Source organism: Ranitomeya variabilis, chromosome 6 (genome assembly GCF_051348905.1).
Source record: "Ranitomeya variabilis isolate aRanVar5 chromosome 6, aRanVar5.hap1, whole genome shotgun sequence".
Taxonomy (NCBI): domain Eukaryota; kingdom Metazoa; phylum Chordata; class Amphibia; order Anura; family Dendrobatidae; genus Ranitomeya; species Ranitomeya variabilis.
This window is the reverse complement of record NC_135237.1, coordinates 1,441,770-1,462,230: the sequence shown is the minus strand read 5'-3', so window position 1 is coordinate 1,462,230 and position 20,461 is coordinate 1,441,770. Positions and strand designations below refer to the sequence as shown.

Sequence of the window (20,461 nt, the reverse complement as noted above, 5' to 3'; positions counted from 1 at the left end):
TCATGAATGGGTCCTCCCCGAAAAAAGGCTTAGCAACCCGTCCGATTTAAAAAATTATTTTCCCCTAGACGGAGATTGTTTTAAATGGGAGATTTCCAAGGTAGGTGTGCAGGTGTCCAGGGTGGCAAAAAAGACAGCTCTTCCATTTGAGGACTCGTCTCGGCTCAAAGACCCCATTGATCGTAAGATCGAGAGCTTACTAAGAGAATCCTGGGACACCTCCTCTAATCTGCTAAAAACAAACCTGGCTTCCATCTGTGTCACCAGGGGCTGGGGTGCTTTGGTTCTGGGAAACGCTGGGGTCCTAGATAACTATATCTAAATGCTGTGATTCTCTGTATTTTGGTGCAATACATGAGCAGTCAGATGGTATTCATTTATCTTTGTATTCATGTATGTAAACAGTAGTAAGCAAATCATAATACCTACAATGAATGTTAATGTGAACAGTTTTGTATTTGGTTTGTAACAACGCATGTTTTTTTTTTGTGTGTGTGTGTGATTGTGAATATATCTTGATATTTTTCACAATAAAAAATGATCTGATTGAAAAAGAGGGGCTGGGTGCTGTTGTTGAGAAAACCCACTTCCAGGGTTTATGATCCCCAGACATCAGATCCAGTTCCTCAGAGAACTGAAAGGATACATTGAGAGCCGAATCTGCCCTTGTCCAAGGTCATCATGTGCTCCTTTATTCCGACAATATGACCACGGTTGCCTACCTCCGTCACCAGGGAGGCATGAAGTACGTCAGGCTGAAATCGATCACTGCAAGAATATTTTCTTGGGCAGAGAAACATCTGCTGTTCCTTACAGCAGTCCATCTGAAGGGGTCCGCCAATGTTCAGGCGGACTTGCTCAGCAGAAAGGACGTCCATTCGGGGAAGTGGTGCCTCGATCAAGCAATCTTTCTATCCCTTGTGACAAGATGTGGGATTCCGGATGTGGATCTGTTTGCCAATGGCCAGAATACGAAGGTAAAGACTTTCTTCTCCCTGAATCCCGCAGATGGGGCATTGGGGATAGGCACTTTGATGGACATGGCCCAGGAAGGTCCGCCACTTCTATCCCAGAAAGATGACCTCCTTCGCCAGGGCCCCCTGTTACACCCGAAACCTCACAGATTGAACCTTGCAGCCTGGCTACTGACGCCAGAATCCTAAGAGCTAAAGGGCTTTACTATGAAGTGATACTAACTCTCCAGAAGAATAGGAAGCCAGTGACCAATGCTACTTATGGCAAGACTTGGAAGAAATTCTCATCCTGGCGTTCTCCGAGTATTACTGATCCCTTTCATCCTAACATTGCTCAGATTTTGGCTTTGCTTCAAAAGGGGCTTGATCTAGGTCTTGCACGTAGTACCCTGAAAGTAAAGGTGTCAGCCTTTATCTCCTTATTTGAACAGATCTTAGCTAGTCATCGCTGGATAAAGCGTTTCATGACCTCAGCAGCTAGAATCCGGCTTAGACTTCGCAGCCGGATTCCCTCTTGAGATTTAAATCTGGTGCTTATCAGTTTAACCAGAGATCCATTTGATCCTTTATCGTCAGAGTTTAAAAAACCTTACCCTTAAAACTGTCTTTCTGGTAGCAATTACTTCCGCTAGACGTGTAGGAGAGCTGCAGGCCCTATCAATACAAGAGCCCTACTTAACAGTTACTGCAGATTTCATTACCCTCTGCTTAGATTACTCCTTTTTTGCCTAAGGTAGTCTCAGACTTTCATAGAGGTCAGGATATTGTGCTGCCCTCATTCTGCCCAAATCCTTCCACTACAAAAGAGGCCTTTCACACTCTCGATTTTCGTAGGGTGGTTCTCTACTACCTCCAACAAACCGAACGTTGGAGCATTGACCGAAACGTATTCGTCCAGCTCTCAGGGCGGAATAAGGGCAAGAAGGCGGCTAAGAATACGATCGCCAATTGGATCAAACATGCTATCTGTCTCATATTCATCACAGAATTTATCTCCTCCTGCATCAATGAAGGCTCATTCTACATGTTCAGTATCAGCATTGTGGGCAGAGAGATGGGGCGCATCTACTGAGCAGATATGCACAGCCGCCACCTGGTCTTCTGACCATACGTTTAACAGAAACTACAGACTAGATTTTAATAGGGATTTAACATGCGTCAGGTGAGTTCTGCAGGCTGTGGTCCCTCCCTAAGAAATTAGTTGTTGGTATGACTCCGATGCTGCTGTCGTGGAAGGTGACTAGAGAAAATAGAACTAGTCTTACCGGTAATTCAGTTTCTGGAAACCTTCCACGACAGCACTAATTTCCCTCCCTATCTGATGTTCTTATAGGATAGTTCCTGCACTTTGGCGGTATCTATTCATGCTAGTGTATCCAGAAAAACATTGGTGGTTGTAGGAAGGGGAGGGGTATTTAACTTTTGTGTTTCCTGTCCCCTATTGGGGTGGGGAGACCTCAGACGATGCTGCTGTCGTGGAAGGTTCCCAGAAACCGAATTACCGGTAAGACTAATTCTGTTTTCACACCATCCATCTTCCCCTTGACTAAGAAAATTTTTCCTGTGCCTGCTGCCAAAAACATTCCCAGTGCTTGATGCTGCCACCATCATGTTTCAATTTTGGGATTGTGTTCGTGGGGTGATGAGATATGTTGGTTGGCACCAGACATAGCATTTACCTTGGTGGCAAAGACCTTCAATTTTGGTCTCATCTGACCACAGCACCTTGCTCCATACATTTGTGGAGTGTTCCACATGTCTTTTGGCAAACTCAAAATGAGCCTTACACACAAAAATTGTAAGTAAAGGCTTTTTCCTGGCCTCTCTTCCTTACAATTTTTGTATGTAAGTAAAGTCTACCTCTATGGAGTGTACGGCTTATTGTGGTCATATGGACAGATAATCCAGTCTCTGCTTGGGAACTCTGCAGCTTATTGGTGCCTCTTGTAAATGGTGTTTGGAGATCTCCTTGGTCTTCGTGCTGTTTGGTTAGTGGTGCCTCTTGTTAATGGTGTTGTTCGGAGTTCTCCTTGGTCTTCGTGCTGTTGTTTGGTTAGTGGCGCCTCTTGTTAATGGTGTGGTTTGGAGATCTCCTTGATCTTCGTGGTGTTGTTTGGTTAGTGGTGTATCTTGTTAATGGTGTTTGGAGATCTCCTTGGTCTTCGTGGTGGTGGTTGGTTAGTGGCGCCTCTTGTTAATGGTGTTGTTTGGAGATCTCCTTGGTCTTCGTGGTGTTGTTTGCTTAGTGGTGCCTCTTGTAAATGATGTTTGGAGATCTCCTATTTGAATGTTTGGATATTTTCCAGGAAGGACTCTCTTGAATTGACGTGCGCCTCTCTTGTGGGTAATAGACACAGGATCAGTGGTTGCTCTCGTCCGCTGGCCCGGCAGTCTTTAGAAACACTGCATGGACCAGGGCTCATACCACTGAATGCCCGCTCTCTCTCCCTGTTGGCAGAACACCACTCAGACAACGAAAAGTGAGGGTAAAACAGTGTGGCAATAATTTATGGAACCATCAACACACAATAGCATACGGAACAGTCCCAGAAAAAACCCAAGATGGTGCAAATTACAGTCTCACCCTTCCACTGACTTGCCGGGATTAGAGCTGCTTCCAGGGCAGAATACCCCCACTAGTGGCTCCCAGCCTTTGGCTGGCCTCCACAGAGAGGAGGCCCGCCAAGCTTAAGAAGCGAACCGAGACCAGTGAGGTATGTGGCCAGGTGACCCTATTGTCCTAACCTGAATTCTTTAAGATGTCTCTGGGGTTTCAGTGATGGTCAATGAGGCAGTCCTGTGTTCTTCCAGCTGGAGCCGTGGTCCCCTAAGCTGACATCCTGTAGAGTCTCTTGGACCAGAAGAAAGTCTCTTTATATAGTTGACAACTGGCCTTCAACCAGCATCCAGAGGTCAGACTGAAATCTGAATAAGGCCAACCCGCATTGTTCGATTTAGTCTATTTGCATAGTTTTTCCTCCTCTGTTTTGAATGCCAACAAACTGGCTGGCATGGACAATGTATGTCATCAACATAGCAGTGGCCATGCATTACTGTTTTGCAAAGATAACAGAAAATAAACTGTAGGAGATGTTTATTAGAGGTAAATATTCATCCTACAAGAAGAGTCAATACTTTAGACAACCGTTTATGATTCTGTGCCTACTCAGTTTATGCCTGGCATAATTAAGAAATGCTGTGTCGTCGCACCTCTATAATACTTCCAGAAATGTCCTTCTTATTAGTGTCCTGTGTCCCTCCGACAACTCTTTCTGGCAATCGCATCTTTCATTCCAAGAATGTTGTGCAGATTCAAACCACCAGCCACATCACTGTCCACATCCTTTGTGTGAGTTGAATGGGATCCATGCAGTTTTCAGACAGAAAGTGTTGTCAGTGTGGCTTGTAAGCAGAGCAGTAGCATATCATGAATGTCTAAGATGCTGAAGCTGACAAGGACCTCCCATACTACCCTCCATACCCTCCCAAATGGCTCGGTCATTAGATTGCCCCAGGCTGTGCTCACCTCCCACTCCCAGCATGCCTCTGTCATCAGATGGCCCCAGGCTGTGCCCACTACCAGGATGGCTCTGTCATCGGATGGCCCCAGGCTGTGCCCGCTCTCAGGATAGCTCTGCCATTAGATGACCCCAGGCTATGCCCACTCCCAGGATAGCTCTGCCATTAGATGACCCCAGGCTATGCCCACTCCCAGAATAGCTCTGCCTTTAGATGGCCCCAGGCTATGCCCACTCCCAGGATAGCTCTGCCATTAGATGGCCCCAGGCTATGCCCACTCCCAGGATAGCTCTGCAATTATATGGCACCAGGTTGTACCCACTCCCAGGATAGCTCTGCCATTAGATGGCCCCAGGCAATGCCCACTCCCAGGATAGCTCTGCCATTAGATGGCCCCAGGCTATACCCACTCCCAGGATAGCCCTGCAATTATATGGCACCAGGTTGTACCCACTCCCAGGATAGCTCTGCAATTAGATGGCCCTAGGCTGTGCCCACTCCCAGGATAGCTCTGCAGTTATATGGCACCAGGCTATGCCCACTCCCAGGATAGCTCTGCAATTAGATGACCCCAGGCTATGCCCACTCCCAGGATAGCTCTGCCATTAGATGACCCCAGGCTATGCCCACTCCCAGGATAGCTCTGTCATTAGATGACCCCAGGCTATGCCCACTCCCAGGATAGCTCTGTCATTAGATGGCCCCAGGCTGTGCCCACTCCCAGGATAGCTCTGTCATTAGATGGCCCCAGGCTATGCCCACTCCCAGGATAGCTCTGCCATTAGATGGCCCCAGGCTGTGCCCACTCCCAGGATAGCTCTGTCATTAGATGACCCCAGGCTATGCCCACTCCCAGGATAGCTCTGTCATTAGATGGCCCCAGGCTGTGCCCACTCCCAGGATAGCTCTGTCATTAGATGGCCCCAGGCTGTGCCCATTCCCAGGATAGCTCTGTCATTAGATGGCCCCAGGCTATGCCCACTCCCAGGATAGCTCTGTCATTAGATGACCCCAGGCTATGCCCACTCCCAGGATAGCTCTGTCATTAGATGGCCCCAGGCTGTGCCCACTCCCAGGATAGCTCTGTCATTAGATGACCCCAGGCTATGCCCACTCCCAGGATAGCTCTGTCATTAGATGGCCCCAGGCTGTGCCCACTCCCAGGATAGCTCTGTCATTAGATGACCCCAGGCTATGCCCACTCCCAGGATAGCTCTGTCATTAGATGGCCCCAGGCTGTGCCCACTCCCAGGATAGCTCTGTCATTAGATGGCCCCAGGCTGTGCCCATTCCCAGGATAGCTCTGTCATTAGATGGCCCCAGGCTGTGCCCACTCCCAGGATAGCTCTGTCATTAGATGGCCCCAGGCTGTGCCCACTCCCAGGATAGCTCTGTCATTAGATGGGCCCAGGCTATGCCCACTCCCAGGATAGCTCTGCCATTAGATGGCCCCAGGCTGTGCCCACTCCCAGGATAGCTCTGTCATTGGATTGCACCAGGTTGTACCCACTCCCAGGATAGCTCTGTCATTAGATGGCCCCAGGCTGTGCCCACTCCCAGGATAGCTCTGTCATTAGATGGCCCCAGGCTATGCCCACTCCCAGGATAGCTCTGTCATTGGATGGCACCAGGTTGTACCCACTCCCAGGATAGCTCTGCAATTAGATGGCACCAGGTTGTACCCGCTCCCAGGATAGCTCTGTCATTGGATGACCCCAATAATAATAAATAATGATTTTTATTTATATAGCGCTAACATATTCCGCAGCACTTTACAATTAAGCGGGGACATGTGCAAACAATAAATTCGGTACGAGTTAAGACAATTTAAACAGTGACATTAGGGGTGAGGTCCCTGCTCGCAAGCTTACAATCTACAATGGGGGGACACAATAGGTGAAAAGTGCTCGTTATTTCAGGTCTGGCAATTATAATACATAGGGATTTTCATATAAAGCTGCATGATCCGGTCATCAGCCCGTGTGTTTAAGTGCAATAGTCAAGTATCTAGTGCAGTTATCATGTGCATGGAGGGTGTGGAGACAGATGAATAGTAGGGGGCAGATCCAGAATAATATTTGGAAGGCGGGAACAGGGCAGAGTTAGTTTACTGAGTAGTTGGTGTGGTAGGCTTGTTTGAAGAGATGGGTTTTTAGAGCGCGCTTGATCGTCTGGGGAAGTGCATTCCAGAGAGCTGGCGCAGCACGAGAGAAGTCTTGGAGACGGAGGTGCGAGGTTCGGATTACGGGGGATGTTAGTGTTGGGTTGAACAATTAATAAAATGTTCAATTCTCTAGTTGCCTACTCCTGGCCTAATGGATATTGATCATGTGCACTAAAGAAATACACCAGACACAGTCAGCTGTAACTCTCCTTGATCAATGTGTGGCTCAGCTCCAAGAAGGGAAGTTTTAGTCAAACACAAGCTTATAGATCTCCTGTAAGGGGGCTCGGTTAGCTCTAAAATGGGAGTTATCGGATATATTCCATTGGTTAGTGGGTTGGGCAATGAGCAAGTCCATGGGCGGATCCATGAGGTCATCAGGGTGGGTTGGTCCATGAGGTCATCAGGGTGGGCGTCACTGTGGGTGGATCCATGAGGTCATCAGGGTGGGCGTCATCTTGGACACCAACACATGGTCTGCTGATACAGGAAATGGCAGCCATCTTTAGTGTCTTCATTGTTCATCTTGGATACCAGAGCACATGGCTCTGATACAGGAGATGGCAGCCATCTTTAGTGTCTCACTTTGATCTGAGGAAAACTTATGTAAGGTTAAACAATACATGTTATGGGTTGCTTCTCTCAATTACCTTATGTCTTATGTGTTGAGGTTAATTAAGTATTTGATCTTATGGCTCTCCTCAACATTAGTCTTAGGTCATTTGAGGGCACGTGTAGGGCGATAGACAGAGATGAGAGAGGAGATATAAGGCGGTGCAGAGCTGTGGAGGGCTTTGTGGGTGAGAGAGATGAGTTTATACCCCAGGCTGTGCCCACTCCCAGTATAGCTCTGTCATCGGATGGCCCCAGGCTGCACGGGCCCCTCCCCCCCAACAGTGGCTGTCATCAGTGCTATTAACTGGTCCTGCTACTAGTTACTGAATGTCTGATGTGACACTGGAGATGGTCCCGATCCCGCACCTGAACACTGATGGGAAGTGGAATCTCTGGCACTGGAGGAAGGCTGTCTTGAGTGATGTACTTCTTCTTTCTGTTATCAGCTCTTGCTGTCACCATTCCAGTCGTCTTTGTGCGCAAACGAGCTGAATGATGCGGAGAAGGTGTATGCTGAATGTCAGCAGGATGAGCCTGTCCCCTTTTATGACTGCCTCACCCCTGAGCAGCTCAGCCGCTGTCAGAAAGTGGGCGAAGGGGTGTACGGAGAAGTGTTCCAGACCCTGCGAGGGGCTCGGCATGTGGCGTTGAAGGTGAGTTTAGAATGAAGCTATGCTGACCCTACGACTGAGGATGGTATTGGGGAGGGGTGCGCTGACCCTACGACTGAGGATGGTATTGGGGAGGGGTGCGCTTTCCCTACGACTGAGGATGGTATTGGGGAGGGGTGCGCTGACCCTACGACTGAGGATGGTATTGGGGAGGGGTGCGCTGACCCTACGACTGAGGATGGTATTGGGGAGGGGTGCGCTGACCCTACGACTGAGGATGGTATTGGGGAGGGGTGCGCTGACCCTACGACTGAGGATGGTATTGGGGAGGGGTGCGCTGACCCTACGACGGAGGATGGTATTGGGGAGGGGTGCGCTGACCCTACGACGGAGGATGGTATTGGGGAGGGGTGCGCTGACCCCACGACGGAGGATGGTATTGGGGAGGGGTGCGCTGACCCTATGACGGAGGATGGTATTGGGGATGGTAAAGGTGCACTGACTGAGTCTGTTGTTGGCGCTAACCAATCCAGGAGATGACAATAGCAGTCTGTGGGTGGTGGTTAGCCATCCGGGAGGTGAGGATGACAGTCTGTGGGTGGTGGAAAGCCATCCAGGAGGTGACAATATCAGTCTGTTGGTGGTTAGCTGTCCAGGAGGTGACGATGGTGGTCAGCAGGTGGCAGTTAGCTGTCTTGGAGGGGACGATCGTGGTTTACGGGTGGTGGACAGCCATCCGGGAGGTGACGATGGCAGTCTGTGGGTGGTGGTTAGCTGTCCAGGAGGTGACGATGGTGGTCAGCAGGTGGCAGTTAGCTGTCTGGGAGGTGACGATCATGATCTGAGGGTGGTGGATAGCCATCCGGGAGGTGACTATGGCAGTCTGTGGTTGGCGGTGACAGTAGATGGATTCTGTAAGTGGTATTTGGTGGTAACTGCAGTAGAATAATTCTACGTCCCATTTTTCACTTAGGGCACAGAAGGTGCCGGTTATATCTCCACTCGCCATGATTGTGACCTCAGCCATTGTTCTCATCTCACAGGTCATCCCCATAGAAGGGTCCCAGAAGGTTAATGGTGAGCATCAGAAGAGGTTTGCAGAAATTCTCCCAGAAATCATCATCTCCAAGTGAGTGTATGCTCGGCTGGTGTCTTCACTTCTGGTATTCGGACATTCCACCACTGTGCACACCGCTGTGGGAGCTGAGTGGTGGTATTTCTGTTGGTGGCGATCAGAGCGGGGTAGTTAGCGAGCGCTGATCTGCAGACCTCCATATTCATTTGTCGCCGTCATTTACATGCAGTGCATCCTTTTCACTCACTAGATGGGCCTTTTAGGCTTCCTTGCTGGTGTTATTACATGATTGCTGATATGCATGGCATGTGCAATCCTCAGATTTAATACCCTCCATACCCTTACATGAGGCACAAAATTATTGTCAAGAAGAACACTAGAGGAGATTACACAGATCCCACCGCTGCCATTAATTTGTCAAGGACGAGACTCCGCTGCCTTCAGTTATCAGGACAATTACACAATTGACTGATGAGTGATTGAACGAGGCCGCGGCTGCTTCATCTACCAGACGAGTTATTTGGAAACTAACTGAGCGTATGGTATATACACCTCCGATTCCAATGCCTAAAATATATATACACCCTGGTACGGTCACTGCCAGCTCCACAATAAGAAAAGAACCACTAACTGCCACTACCAATCGTTTATACAGGCTGATTGGACACTCGTTACAGATGGCATATGGCTTCAGGGGTGCGGTTTACAGAGCAAGAGGAATGGAGACAGTAAAATGCTGCTGACAGGTTCTCTTTAATAAGTGAAGTACAGACATGGCTATATTGGCGCTGTCCTACTGAGTAAAATGATACCGCAGGTGAAGAAATCGGTTTTGTAAATTTTCTCTAATTCTTGTTTGAAGGTTCCTTGTATTCACATCTTCGCGCATCGGAGCGGGGCTATGGGCGGGACTGTGGGCGGGGTTCTAAGCTTTGTTCCGTCCCCTCCAAGGTGTCTGAGCGAGCAGCTATTGCGCAGATTGAGCTCTAAGAAGTCTTCATCTCCTACATGAATCTGTGCAAGCGCCGCCTACGGCTAGGATCCATGGTGGGCTTCAGTAAAATGGCGCCCGTTGCACTGGGCAATCTAAGCATCTGCAGCCTCCGGTGCCATTTTCTTGCAGACTTCTTAGAGCTCAATCTATGCAAGCGACGCTCGTGGTTTGGATGCCACCAGCGTGACGGAACAAATCTGAAGACTCCGCCCACAGTCCCGCCCTGATGTACGAAGATATGAAGGAGACTTCAAACTAGGATTAAAGGGAATCTGTCGCCCCGGGACGTATATGACCTATTAATACAGATGATAGAAATGTGACACTCGTCCTACCCGTCTGCCTCATAGTAATGGTCTTGTTGCTGAGAAATGTTATGGTCCTTATGTTAATGATTTCTTCCTGGCTCCGGGGCGTGCGGTTCTGTAAGAAATCCCTGCGTCCGGTCGTCATTACAATACTACCCCCTCCCATCAGCGTCAGTTCTGGCCCCGTAATCCTGCGCCCTGCACTTCCTCAGAAATACATACCTCATTTTCCATTTTGTTGGGGCTTCCTTCAGGGATTTTCTGCGCAGGCGCCGGTGACTTCCTCTCCAGTGACCTCCAGCGTGTGCTCCAATAAGGTGCTCTCCCCACTTCCTCTCTGCATAGTCATGTACACATGGTTCCTAGCGATCACTATGCAGGGAGGAAGTAGGGAGACCACTTTATCATTGCGCACACTGGAGGTCACTGGAGTGGAAGTCGCCGGTGCAGTAGATCCCTCAATGCAACGTCCACAGAAGGGAGGAGAAGGTACAGATTGTGGAGCGAGTGCAGGGCGCAGGCGCGAGAGTGCAGGGCGCAGGTGCGGGATTCCAGCACCAGAACTGACGCTGATGGGAGGGGGTAGTATTGTAATGAGGACAGGAGGCAGGGATTTCTTACAGCACCGCACGCCCCGGCGCCTGGAAGAAATCATTAAAGAAAGAATATAACATTTCTCAACATCAAGACGTTAACTTGAGTCAGATGGGTAGGACGAGTGTAACATTTCTATCACCTGTATTAATAGGTCATATACGTCCCGGGGGGACAGATTCCCTTTAAGGTGACCTGTGATCAGGATTGTGCTCAGTGACTACAGACAGTGTCAGGTCGGTGCCGTTATACTGATTACACTGATACCCAGGGCTGTGGAGTCGGTAAGCCACAGTTGCGACTCCGACTCCTGGATTTTATCAGGTTCCGACTCCAGCTCCGACTCCTTCATAAATGGCCAATTCGTAACAATAAATTTACTGTTGTAAAATATCAACATCGTGCTTATTCAGTTTCTCACCATCATATAAGTAATCAGACTACTTAGAGCAAAAACTATATTTATTAGTATACAATTAGAATATAGCAAATAACTTTTATAAACTTTTCTAAACTCTTGTAAGTAAATCTGCAATAAACACTGTTATGCAGTTAATAAGAAGAAATCTATAAATTTGTCTTCAGAAAAAGTATTGCCTCTGTCAGATCCTCCTTCATGGATGCCCTCAAATCTGATCTAATTATTTTGAGAGCAGAGAACAACCTCTCTACACTAACTTGGGTTGGTGGCAAAGCAGTAACCACTCGGGCAACATCTCTGACAATGTCAGGATACAGAGGAATCGCTTGTTCCACTGTTATTTTTGATGAACGGTCAAATTTCTCAATTTCTTTTAGTGCACATGAAAAATTCTGCTGAAATGTCCTGGCTGTGTTCTTTGATGGCGATGACTCTTCTTCTATGCGGGAACGCTTTGCACGGTCCTTGTGATCCAAATATTTTTTTAAATTAAATTCTTCATCAGTTGATGAGGGTGAAGATGTGGCAGGGCGACCAAATTCTTCTTGTTCCTCCTGACTGTTCTGCAACCCTTTCATCCTTACTGCTATGTCAAACAGAGCTTCTTTTCCTTTAGTTAGCTGTTGATCATCTAGAAGAATCCGATGCATTGGGTCTACATAAACAGCTGCCAAAAGAATGTTATTTTGTAACAGTAGCTCCTCTCCCTGTTTCATTGATGTAGCAATGCCACTTGCAATTAACCCTCCTCTTTGGGACAGGCGAAACATCAGGTGCTTCCACTCCTTTAAGAAAATACCTGGAGTTAAGTCCTCCGCTTGTAATTTTTTAGTCACTGTAAATGGGTGCTGTAGCAATTTTTCCAGCTCAGTCACCTGATTCCACTGACTTTCATTTAGTGTCAGTTGAGGGTTAGCCATGTCTACAAGAAAGGTTTTCAGTTCAACCAAGCGCTGAATCATTAAGTAACTACTGCCCCATCGTGTGGCTTGATCAATAATTGCCCCTTTTCCAGGACGTTTCTTCAAAATTGAGTCAACTTTAGGGGTTCTGGCAACAGTAGCCAATTTTCTCACCTTGCCAATCAGTGCAGCAGCATGTCCTTCTTGCAGACTGTCTCTTATAGCCAGCTGTAGCGTATGCACAACACAGCGCATGTGATGAATGAAAGAACGTATTGACAGTTTCAACAAGATCATCTGCTGTTCACTTCAGTTTGCTCCTCAGTTACAATACTGTGTTCCTCTATTTCCAACATTTCTGTGTCTGTGGACCCAGAATGTTCTTCTAGCTGCTGGTCACCATCATTACTCTCATTCATTAGCTTACTAGTACTTATCATATTTGAAGCATTGTCAGTTACGACAGAAAGAACTTGCTCTTTTTTAAGTTCATAGTCTTGCAGAACCTTTTCCACCAAGACCTGGAGAAACTCACTGGTGTGATGAGCTTTGGTGTCTTTTACTGCCAATGTCTTGGTAACTATTTCATTTTTGTCACAAAGAAATCGGACATTGATGGCAAAATAGTTCACCCTGTGACGTGTGCAGGCATCCATTTTAAGAAACAAAGCATCCCTTGAGAGTTTTTTTAAGTTCTTCCTTTTGTTTAAAAGCTTATTCGATTACTAATTCTCTAATACTCTCTCTCTCCAGAGAAACACCAAGCTTGGGGGCCATTTCCCCATTCACACATAAAAGCTGGTTGTGAAAATAATGAAATAGGCACACTATCCTTTACAACAAGCTCTATGATCTGTTTTTTAAATGTATCTACTGTCATTATCACAGTAACTTTGTCACTGACAAAATATCTTGCAACTGATGGCTGCAAAGTTCTCTGCTCCTTTGTTTGGCTGGAAGAGCTGAGCACTGGTTCATTGGTTTGGATGCAGTCTCTCTCATCCACTGCTTTCAGTACTTCTGGATGAAAGCACTGTAAATGTCTCTTTAGATTAGAAGCTCTAGTAGGAGCATTTTTATCTTTGCCTGAATATGCACTGATATTGGCTTCACAGCATTTGTTTTCGTCTGGATCATTTGTCATACACTGACAGACATAATGTTTTCTATCTTGAGTGATGGTGAAATGTTCAAATACAGCTGATTTAATGTGACGCTTCTTTGACATTCTCAGGTTTTTAATTCTGCATTCACAATCCAAATGACAATTGTTTTTCCTAAAAACAATTGTACAAAATTATTACCAGGTCGTACAACTGATATAGTGGTCAGTAATACTGTTATTCCTCATGTACTCACAGTTAACTGATGCAAAGTTTGTTCAAAGGATAATACTTCTTACAGTCTTCCTCTTCTGAGTAGCAGCTGTGAGATGCTTGGAAGACGCACACCTAGTAAACATCTAGTCTAGAGGAGGAGCTTTACTACTAAGAATTTGCAACACATTTTCACTTTCAGTTTCATACATTGTAAGTAGGGGGGTTGGGGCACCATGAGGTTAACCAAGTATAAGATTAGATAAGGGCAGTGGAGAACAGTGACACACAAGAAATACGAATTGTCTATCTCCAGCAGAACTGCTTATCACTGTTGATCATAGTTTGATAGAACATATATATTTGAGTAACATTTATAAAATTCATATGAAAGTTCAATTATGAAATATTAATACATTTTTTTTAAAGCTGGAGTCTGAGTCGGTACATTTTTACCGACTCCGACTCCAACCAAAACTAACTCCGACTCCACGACTCCGACTCCACAGCCCTGCTGATACCTGTGATCAAGATTGTGCTCAGTGACTACAGACAGTGTCAGGTCGGTGCCATTACACTGATACCTGTGATCAGGATTGTGCTCAATGACTACAGACAGTGTCAGGTCGGTGCCGTTATACTGATTACACTGATACCTGTGATCAGGATTGTGCTCAGTGACTACAGTGTCAGGTCGGTGCCGTTACACTGATTACACTGATACCTGTGATGAGGATTGTGCTCAGTGACTACAGACAGTGTCAGGTCGGTGCCATTATACTGATTACACTGATACCTGTGATGAGGATTGTGCTCAGTGACTACAGACAGTGTCAGGTCGGTGCCGTTATACTGATTACACCGATACCTGTGATCAGGATTGTGCTCAGTGACTACAGACAGTGTCAGGTCGGTGCCATTATACTGATTACACTGATACCTGTGATGAGGATTGTGCTCAGTGACTACAGACAGTGTCAGGTCGGTGCCGTTATACTGATTACACTGATACCTGTGATCAGGATTGTGCTCAGTGACTACAGACAGTGTCAGGTCGGTGCCGTTATACTGATTACACTGATACCTGTGATCAGGATTGTGCTCAGTGACTACAGACAGTGTCAGGTCGGTGCCATTATACTGATTACACTGATACCTGTGATGAGGATTGTGCTCAGTGACTACAGACAGTGTCAGGTCGGTGCCGTTATACTGATTACACTGATACCTGTGATCAGGATTGTGCTCAGTGACTACAGACAGTGTCAGGTCGGTGCCGTTATACTGATTACACTGATACCTGTGATGAGGATAGTGCTCAGTGACTACAGACAGTGTCAGGTCGGTGCCGTTATACTGATTACACTGATACCTGTGATCAGGATTGTGCTCAGTGACTACAGACAGTGTCAGGTCGGTGCCGTTATACTGATTACACTGATACCTGTGATGAGGATAGTGCTTAGTGACTACAGACAGTGTCAGGTCGGTGCCGTTATACTGATTACACTGATACCTGTGATGAGGATAGTGCTCAGTGACTACAGACAGTGTCAGGTCAGTGCCGTTATACTGATTACACTGATACCTGTGATCAGGATTGTGCTCAGTGACTATAGACAGTGTCAGGTCAGTGCCGTTATACTGATTACACTGATACCTGTGATGAGGATAGTGCTCAGTGACTACAGACAGTGTCAGGTCTGTGCCGTTATACTGATTAGGGCTCATTTCCACTGGCGAGAGACAAATCGGTCCGTAATCTGGACCGAAAAAAGGGATGTAGCGTATGCGATTGTCATGCGAGTGCAATGCGATTTTTAATCGCACCATCCGTTTTACATCTGTATGCAATCCGTTTTTTTTCTCTGCAACTATTTTTAAACAGTCATTTACAGGACCATGGACAGTGTTCTAGGCCACAGAATGGTGATGTATCCGTAAAAAACGGACGGAATACGGATGGTCCATATTCCGTCCGTTTTTTTTCTCGCACCCATTGACTTGCATTGGCGAGACTCGTCCGAGACTCGCAGCAAATCGCAGCATGCTGCGATTTTTTTTCTCAGTCCGATTTCGGCTGAGAAAAAAATCGCAAATGAAAAGACACCTATTGAATAACATTGGTCCGAGTGCAATCCGATTTTTTTTATCGGATTGCACTCGTCCGTTTTCCTCGCCAGTGGAAATGAGCCCTTACACTGATACCTGTGATCAGGATTGTGCTCAGTGACTACAGTGTCAGGTCGGTGCCATTATACTGATTACACGGATACCTGTGATCAGGATTGTGCTCAGTGACTACAGACAGTCTCAGGTCGGTGCCGTTATACTGATTACACTGATACCTGTGATCAGGATTGTGCTCAGTGACTACAGGCAGTGTCAGGTCGGTGCTGTTATACTGATTACACTGATACCTGTGATCAGGATTGTGCTCAGTGACTACAGACAGTGTCAGGTCGGTGCAGTTATACTGATTACACTGATACCTGTGATCAGGATTGTGCTCAGTGACTACAGTCAGTGTCAGGTCGGTGCCGTTATACTGATTACACTGATACCTGTGATCAGGATTGTGCTCAGTGACTACAGACAGTGTCAGGTCGGCGCCATTATACTGATTACACTGATACCTGTGATCAGGACTGTGCTCAGTGACTACAGTGTCAGGTTGGTGCCGTTATACTGATTACACTGATACCTGTGATCAGGATTGTGCTCAGTGACTACAGGCAGTGTCAGGTCGGTACCGTTATACTGATTACACTGATACCTGTGATCAGGATTGTGCTCAGTGACTACAGACAGTGTCAGGTCGGTGCCGTTATACTGATTACACTGATACCTGTGATCAGGATTGTGCTCAGTGACTACAGGCAGTGTCAGGTTGGTGCCGTTATACTGATTACACTGATACCTGTGATCAGGATTGTGCTCAGTGACTACAGGCAGTGTCAGGTCGGTACCGTTATACTGATTACACTGATACCTGTGATCAGGATTGTGCTCAGTGACTACAGACAGTGTCAGGTCGGTGCCGTTATACTGATTACACTGATACCTGTGATCAGGATTGTGCTCAGTGACTACAGACAGTGTCAGGTTGGTGCCGTTATACTGATTACACTGATACCTGTGATCAGGATTGTGCTCAGTGACTACAGGCAGTGTCAGGTCGGTGCCGTTATACTGATTACACTGATACCTGTGATCAGGATTGTGCTCAGTGACTACAGACAGTGTCAGGTCGGTGCCGTTATACTGATTACACTGATACCTGTGATCAGGATTGTGCTCAGTGACTACAGACAGTGTCAGGTCGGTGCCGTTATACTGATTACACTGATACCTGTGATCAGGATTGTGCTCAGTGACTACAGACAGTGTCAGGTCGGTACCGTTATACTGATTACACTGATACCTGTGATCAGGATTGTGCTCAGTGACTACAGACAGTCTCAGGTCGGTGCCGTTATACTGATTACACTGATACCTGTAATCAGGATTATGCTCAATGACTACAGTGTCAGGTCGGTGCCATTATACTGACTACACTGATACCTGTGATCAGGATTGTGCTCAGTGACTACAGTGTCAGGTTGGTGCCGTTATACTGATTACACTGATACCTGTGATCAGGATTGTGCTCAGTGATTACAGGCAGTGTCAGGTCGGTGCCGTTATACTGATTACACTGATACCTGTGATCAGGATTGTGCTCAGTGACTACAGTGTCAGGTTGGTGCCGTTATACTGATTACACTGATACCTGTGATCAGGATTGTGCTCAGTGACTACAGTGTCAGGTTGGTGCCGTTATACTGATTACACTGATACCTGTGATCAGGATTGTGCTCAGTGATTACAGGCAGTGTCAGGTCGGTGCCGTTATACTGATTACACTGATACCTGTGATCAGGATTGTGCTCAGTAACTACAGACAGTGTCAGGTCGGTGCAGTTATACTGATTACACTGATACCTGTGCTCAGTGACTACAGGCAGTGTCAGGTCGGTGCCGTTATACTGATTACACTGATACCTGTGATCAGGATTATGCTCAGTGACTACAGTGTCAGGTTGGTGCCGTTATACTGATTACACTGATACCTGTGATCAGGATTATGCTCAGTGACTACAGACAGTGTCAGGTCGGTGCCATTATACTGACTACACTGATACCTGTAATCAGGATTATGCTCAGTGACTACAGTGTCAGGTTGGTGCCGTTATACTGATTACACTGATACCTGTGATCAGGATTGTGCTCAGTGACTACAGTGTCAGGTTGGTGCCGTTATACTGATTACACTGATACCTGTGATCAGGATTGTGCTCAGTGATTACAGGCAGTGTCAGGTCGGTGCCGTTATACTGATTACACTGATACCTGTGATGAGGATTGTGCTCAGTGACTACAGACAGTGTCAGGTCAGTGCCGTTATACTGATTACACTGATACCTGTGATCAGGATTGTGCTCAGTGACTACAGACAGTGTCAGGTCAGCACCGTTATACTCATTACACTGATACCTGTGATCAGGTTTGTGCTCAGTGACTACAGACAGTGTCAGGTCGGTGCAGTTATACTGATTACACTGATACCTGTGCTCAGTGACTACAGGCAGTGTCAGGTCGGTGCCGTTATACTGATTACACTGATACCTGTGATCAGGATTATGCTCAGTGACTACAGTGTCAGGTTGGTGCCGTTATACTGATTACACTGATACCTGTGATCAGGATTATGCTCAGTGACTACAGACAGTGTCAGGTTGGTGCCGTTATACTGATTACACTGATACCTGTGATCAGGATTGTGCTCAGTGATTACAGGCAGTGTCAGGTCGGTGCCGTTATACTGATTACACTGATACCTGTGATCAGGATTGTGCTCAGTGACTACAGTGTCAGGTTGGTGCCGTTATACTGATTACACTGATACCTGTGATCAGGATTGTGCTCAGTGACTACAGACAGTGTCAGGTCGGTGCCGTTATACTGATTACACTGATACCTGTGATGAGGATTGTGCTCAGTGACTACAGACAGTGTCAGGTCAGTGCCGTTATACTCATTACACTGATACCTGTGATCAGGTTTGTGCTCAGTGACTACAGACAGTGTCAGGTCGGTGCAGTTATACTGATTACACTGATACCTGTGCTCAGTGACTACAGGCAGTGTCAGGTCGGTGCCGTTATACTGATTACACTGATACCTGTGATCAGGATTATGCTCAGTGACTACAGTGTCAGGTTGGTGCCGTTATACTGATTACACTGATACCTGTGATCAGGATTATGCTCAGTGACTACAGACAGTGTCAGGTCGGTGCAGTTATACTGATTACACTGATACCTGTGCTCAGTGACTACAGGCAGTGTCAGGTCGGTGCCGTTATACTGATTACACTGATACCTGTGATGAGGATTGTGCTCAGTGACTACAGACAGTGTCAGGTCGGTGCTGTTATACTGATTACACTGTTACCTGTGATCAGGATTGTGCTCAGTGACTACAGACAGTGTCAGGTCGGTGCCGTTATACTGATTACACTGATACCTGTGATCAGGATTGTGCTCAGTGACTACAGACAGTGTCAGGTCGGTGCCGTTATACTGATTACACTGATACCTGGTGATGAAATTCGTCTTGTGGTTGTTGTGGAATCTGAATTTTCAGTTAATGATATGCTCGTGCTTCGGGGCGGGGCTGTGGGTGGCCTATTGGAACGGCTGTGGGCGGGGCTTTATGTGCTGCTCTACTTACAAATTCATCCTTATAGCTTATGACAGGTCACTGATCCCTCACTGACCCCCCCCCCCCCCTTCCTATTTTACATGCTGGATATGCTGTTGTGGGGTTACAAAACAAAATTGATCTTCATTAGAATGGCGCCTGTGCTGCAGCATGATACATGCCTAATATGCCTGTGTGCATTTATGCTTTATTCCTACACCATCGGAGGGTAAAAAAATAGTAGTAATTCTCATCAAAATTGCTCCGCCGCCGACGCCATTTTGATGGAACCAACTGAGCACAATCCTACTGACAGGTGACTTTAATCAGTATAACTGCACCATCCGGACAGTGTCTGTAGTTACTGAGCACAATCCTACTGACAGGTGACTTTAATCAGTATAACTGCACCATCCGGACAGTGTCTGTAGTTACTGAGCACAATCCTGCTGTCAGGGTTACTTTAATTAGTACGTTTTTAATTTAATCCGTCTTGTCGGCCCGCGTCTTGTCGCCTGCAGGTCTTGGAGCTCTGACCTGAGCCCAATAATGAAGCTGCGGCAGAACCTGAACTGCTCATATCACTTTGGAAAACCTCAGCACATGTCGGTATTACAGAGGAGGGCAATGCTCAGCACAGGACAGTGGGAGATCGGCCATGTTTGCAGACGCTTCCTGTGTTGGAGCAGCCGCTTCTTAGATGTTAGTGACACAGAAAGTTCCCTAGCAGCAGCGTCCGTCGCCTCTCCGCTTCTTCTCGCTGCTCGGACTCGTACTATCCACAGGCTCACCTGCCATCTTCTGTTACAGGGAGCTGAGCTTACTGAGCGGAGGAGAAGAGAACCAGACCAGCGGCTTCATCCAGCTGCATTCGTGAGTATATGTGTGCCGCTCCTGTAATGCTCCTCTGTACCCGGCGCCTGTATCTACTGTAATCCCTGTAATGCTCCTCTGTACCCGGGGCCTGTATCTACTGTAATCCCTGTAATGCTCCTCTGTACCCTGGGCCTGTATCTACTGTAATCCCTGTAATGCTCCTCTGTACCCGGGGCCTGTATCTACTGTAATCCCTGTAATGCTCCTCTGTACCCGGGGTCTGTATCTACTGTAATCCCTGTAATGCTCCTCTGTACCCGGGGCCTGTATCTACTGTAATCCCTGTAATGTTCCTCTGTACCCGGGGCCTGTATCAACTGTAATCCCTGTAATGTTCCTCTGTACCC

At 47.0% G+C, this 20,461-nt stretch overlaps 1 protein-coding gene across 3 annotated transcripts in view; it reads left to right on the top strand.

Moving 5' to 3' along the window:
• Positions 1-20,461, top strand: part of HASPIN (histone H3 associated protein kinase) — a 126,882-nt gene that overhangs the window by 60,479 nt on the left and 45,942 nt on the right. For all 3 annotated transcript variants that reach the window (XR_013216632.1, XR_013216631.1, XM_077267715.1), the window contains exons 8-10: positions 7,719-7,925; positions 8,927-9,012; positions 20,049-20,111. Coding sequence is in view for 1 of the 3 variants with exons in the window: in XM_077267715.1 (XP_077123830.1) it covers positions 7,719-7,925; positions 8,927-9,012; positions 20,049-20,111 (356 nt within the window). In the remaining 2 variants the exon portion in view is untranslated. The remainder of the gene's footprint in view (positions 1-7,718; positions 7,926-8,926; positions 9,013-20,048; positions 20,112-20,461) is intronic.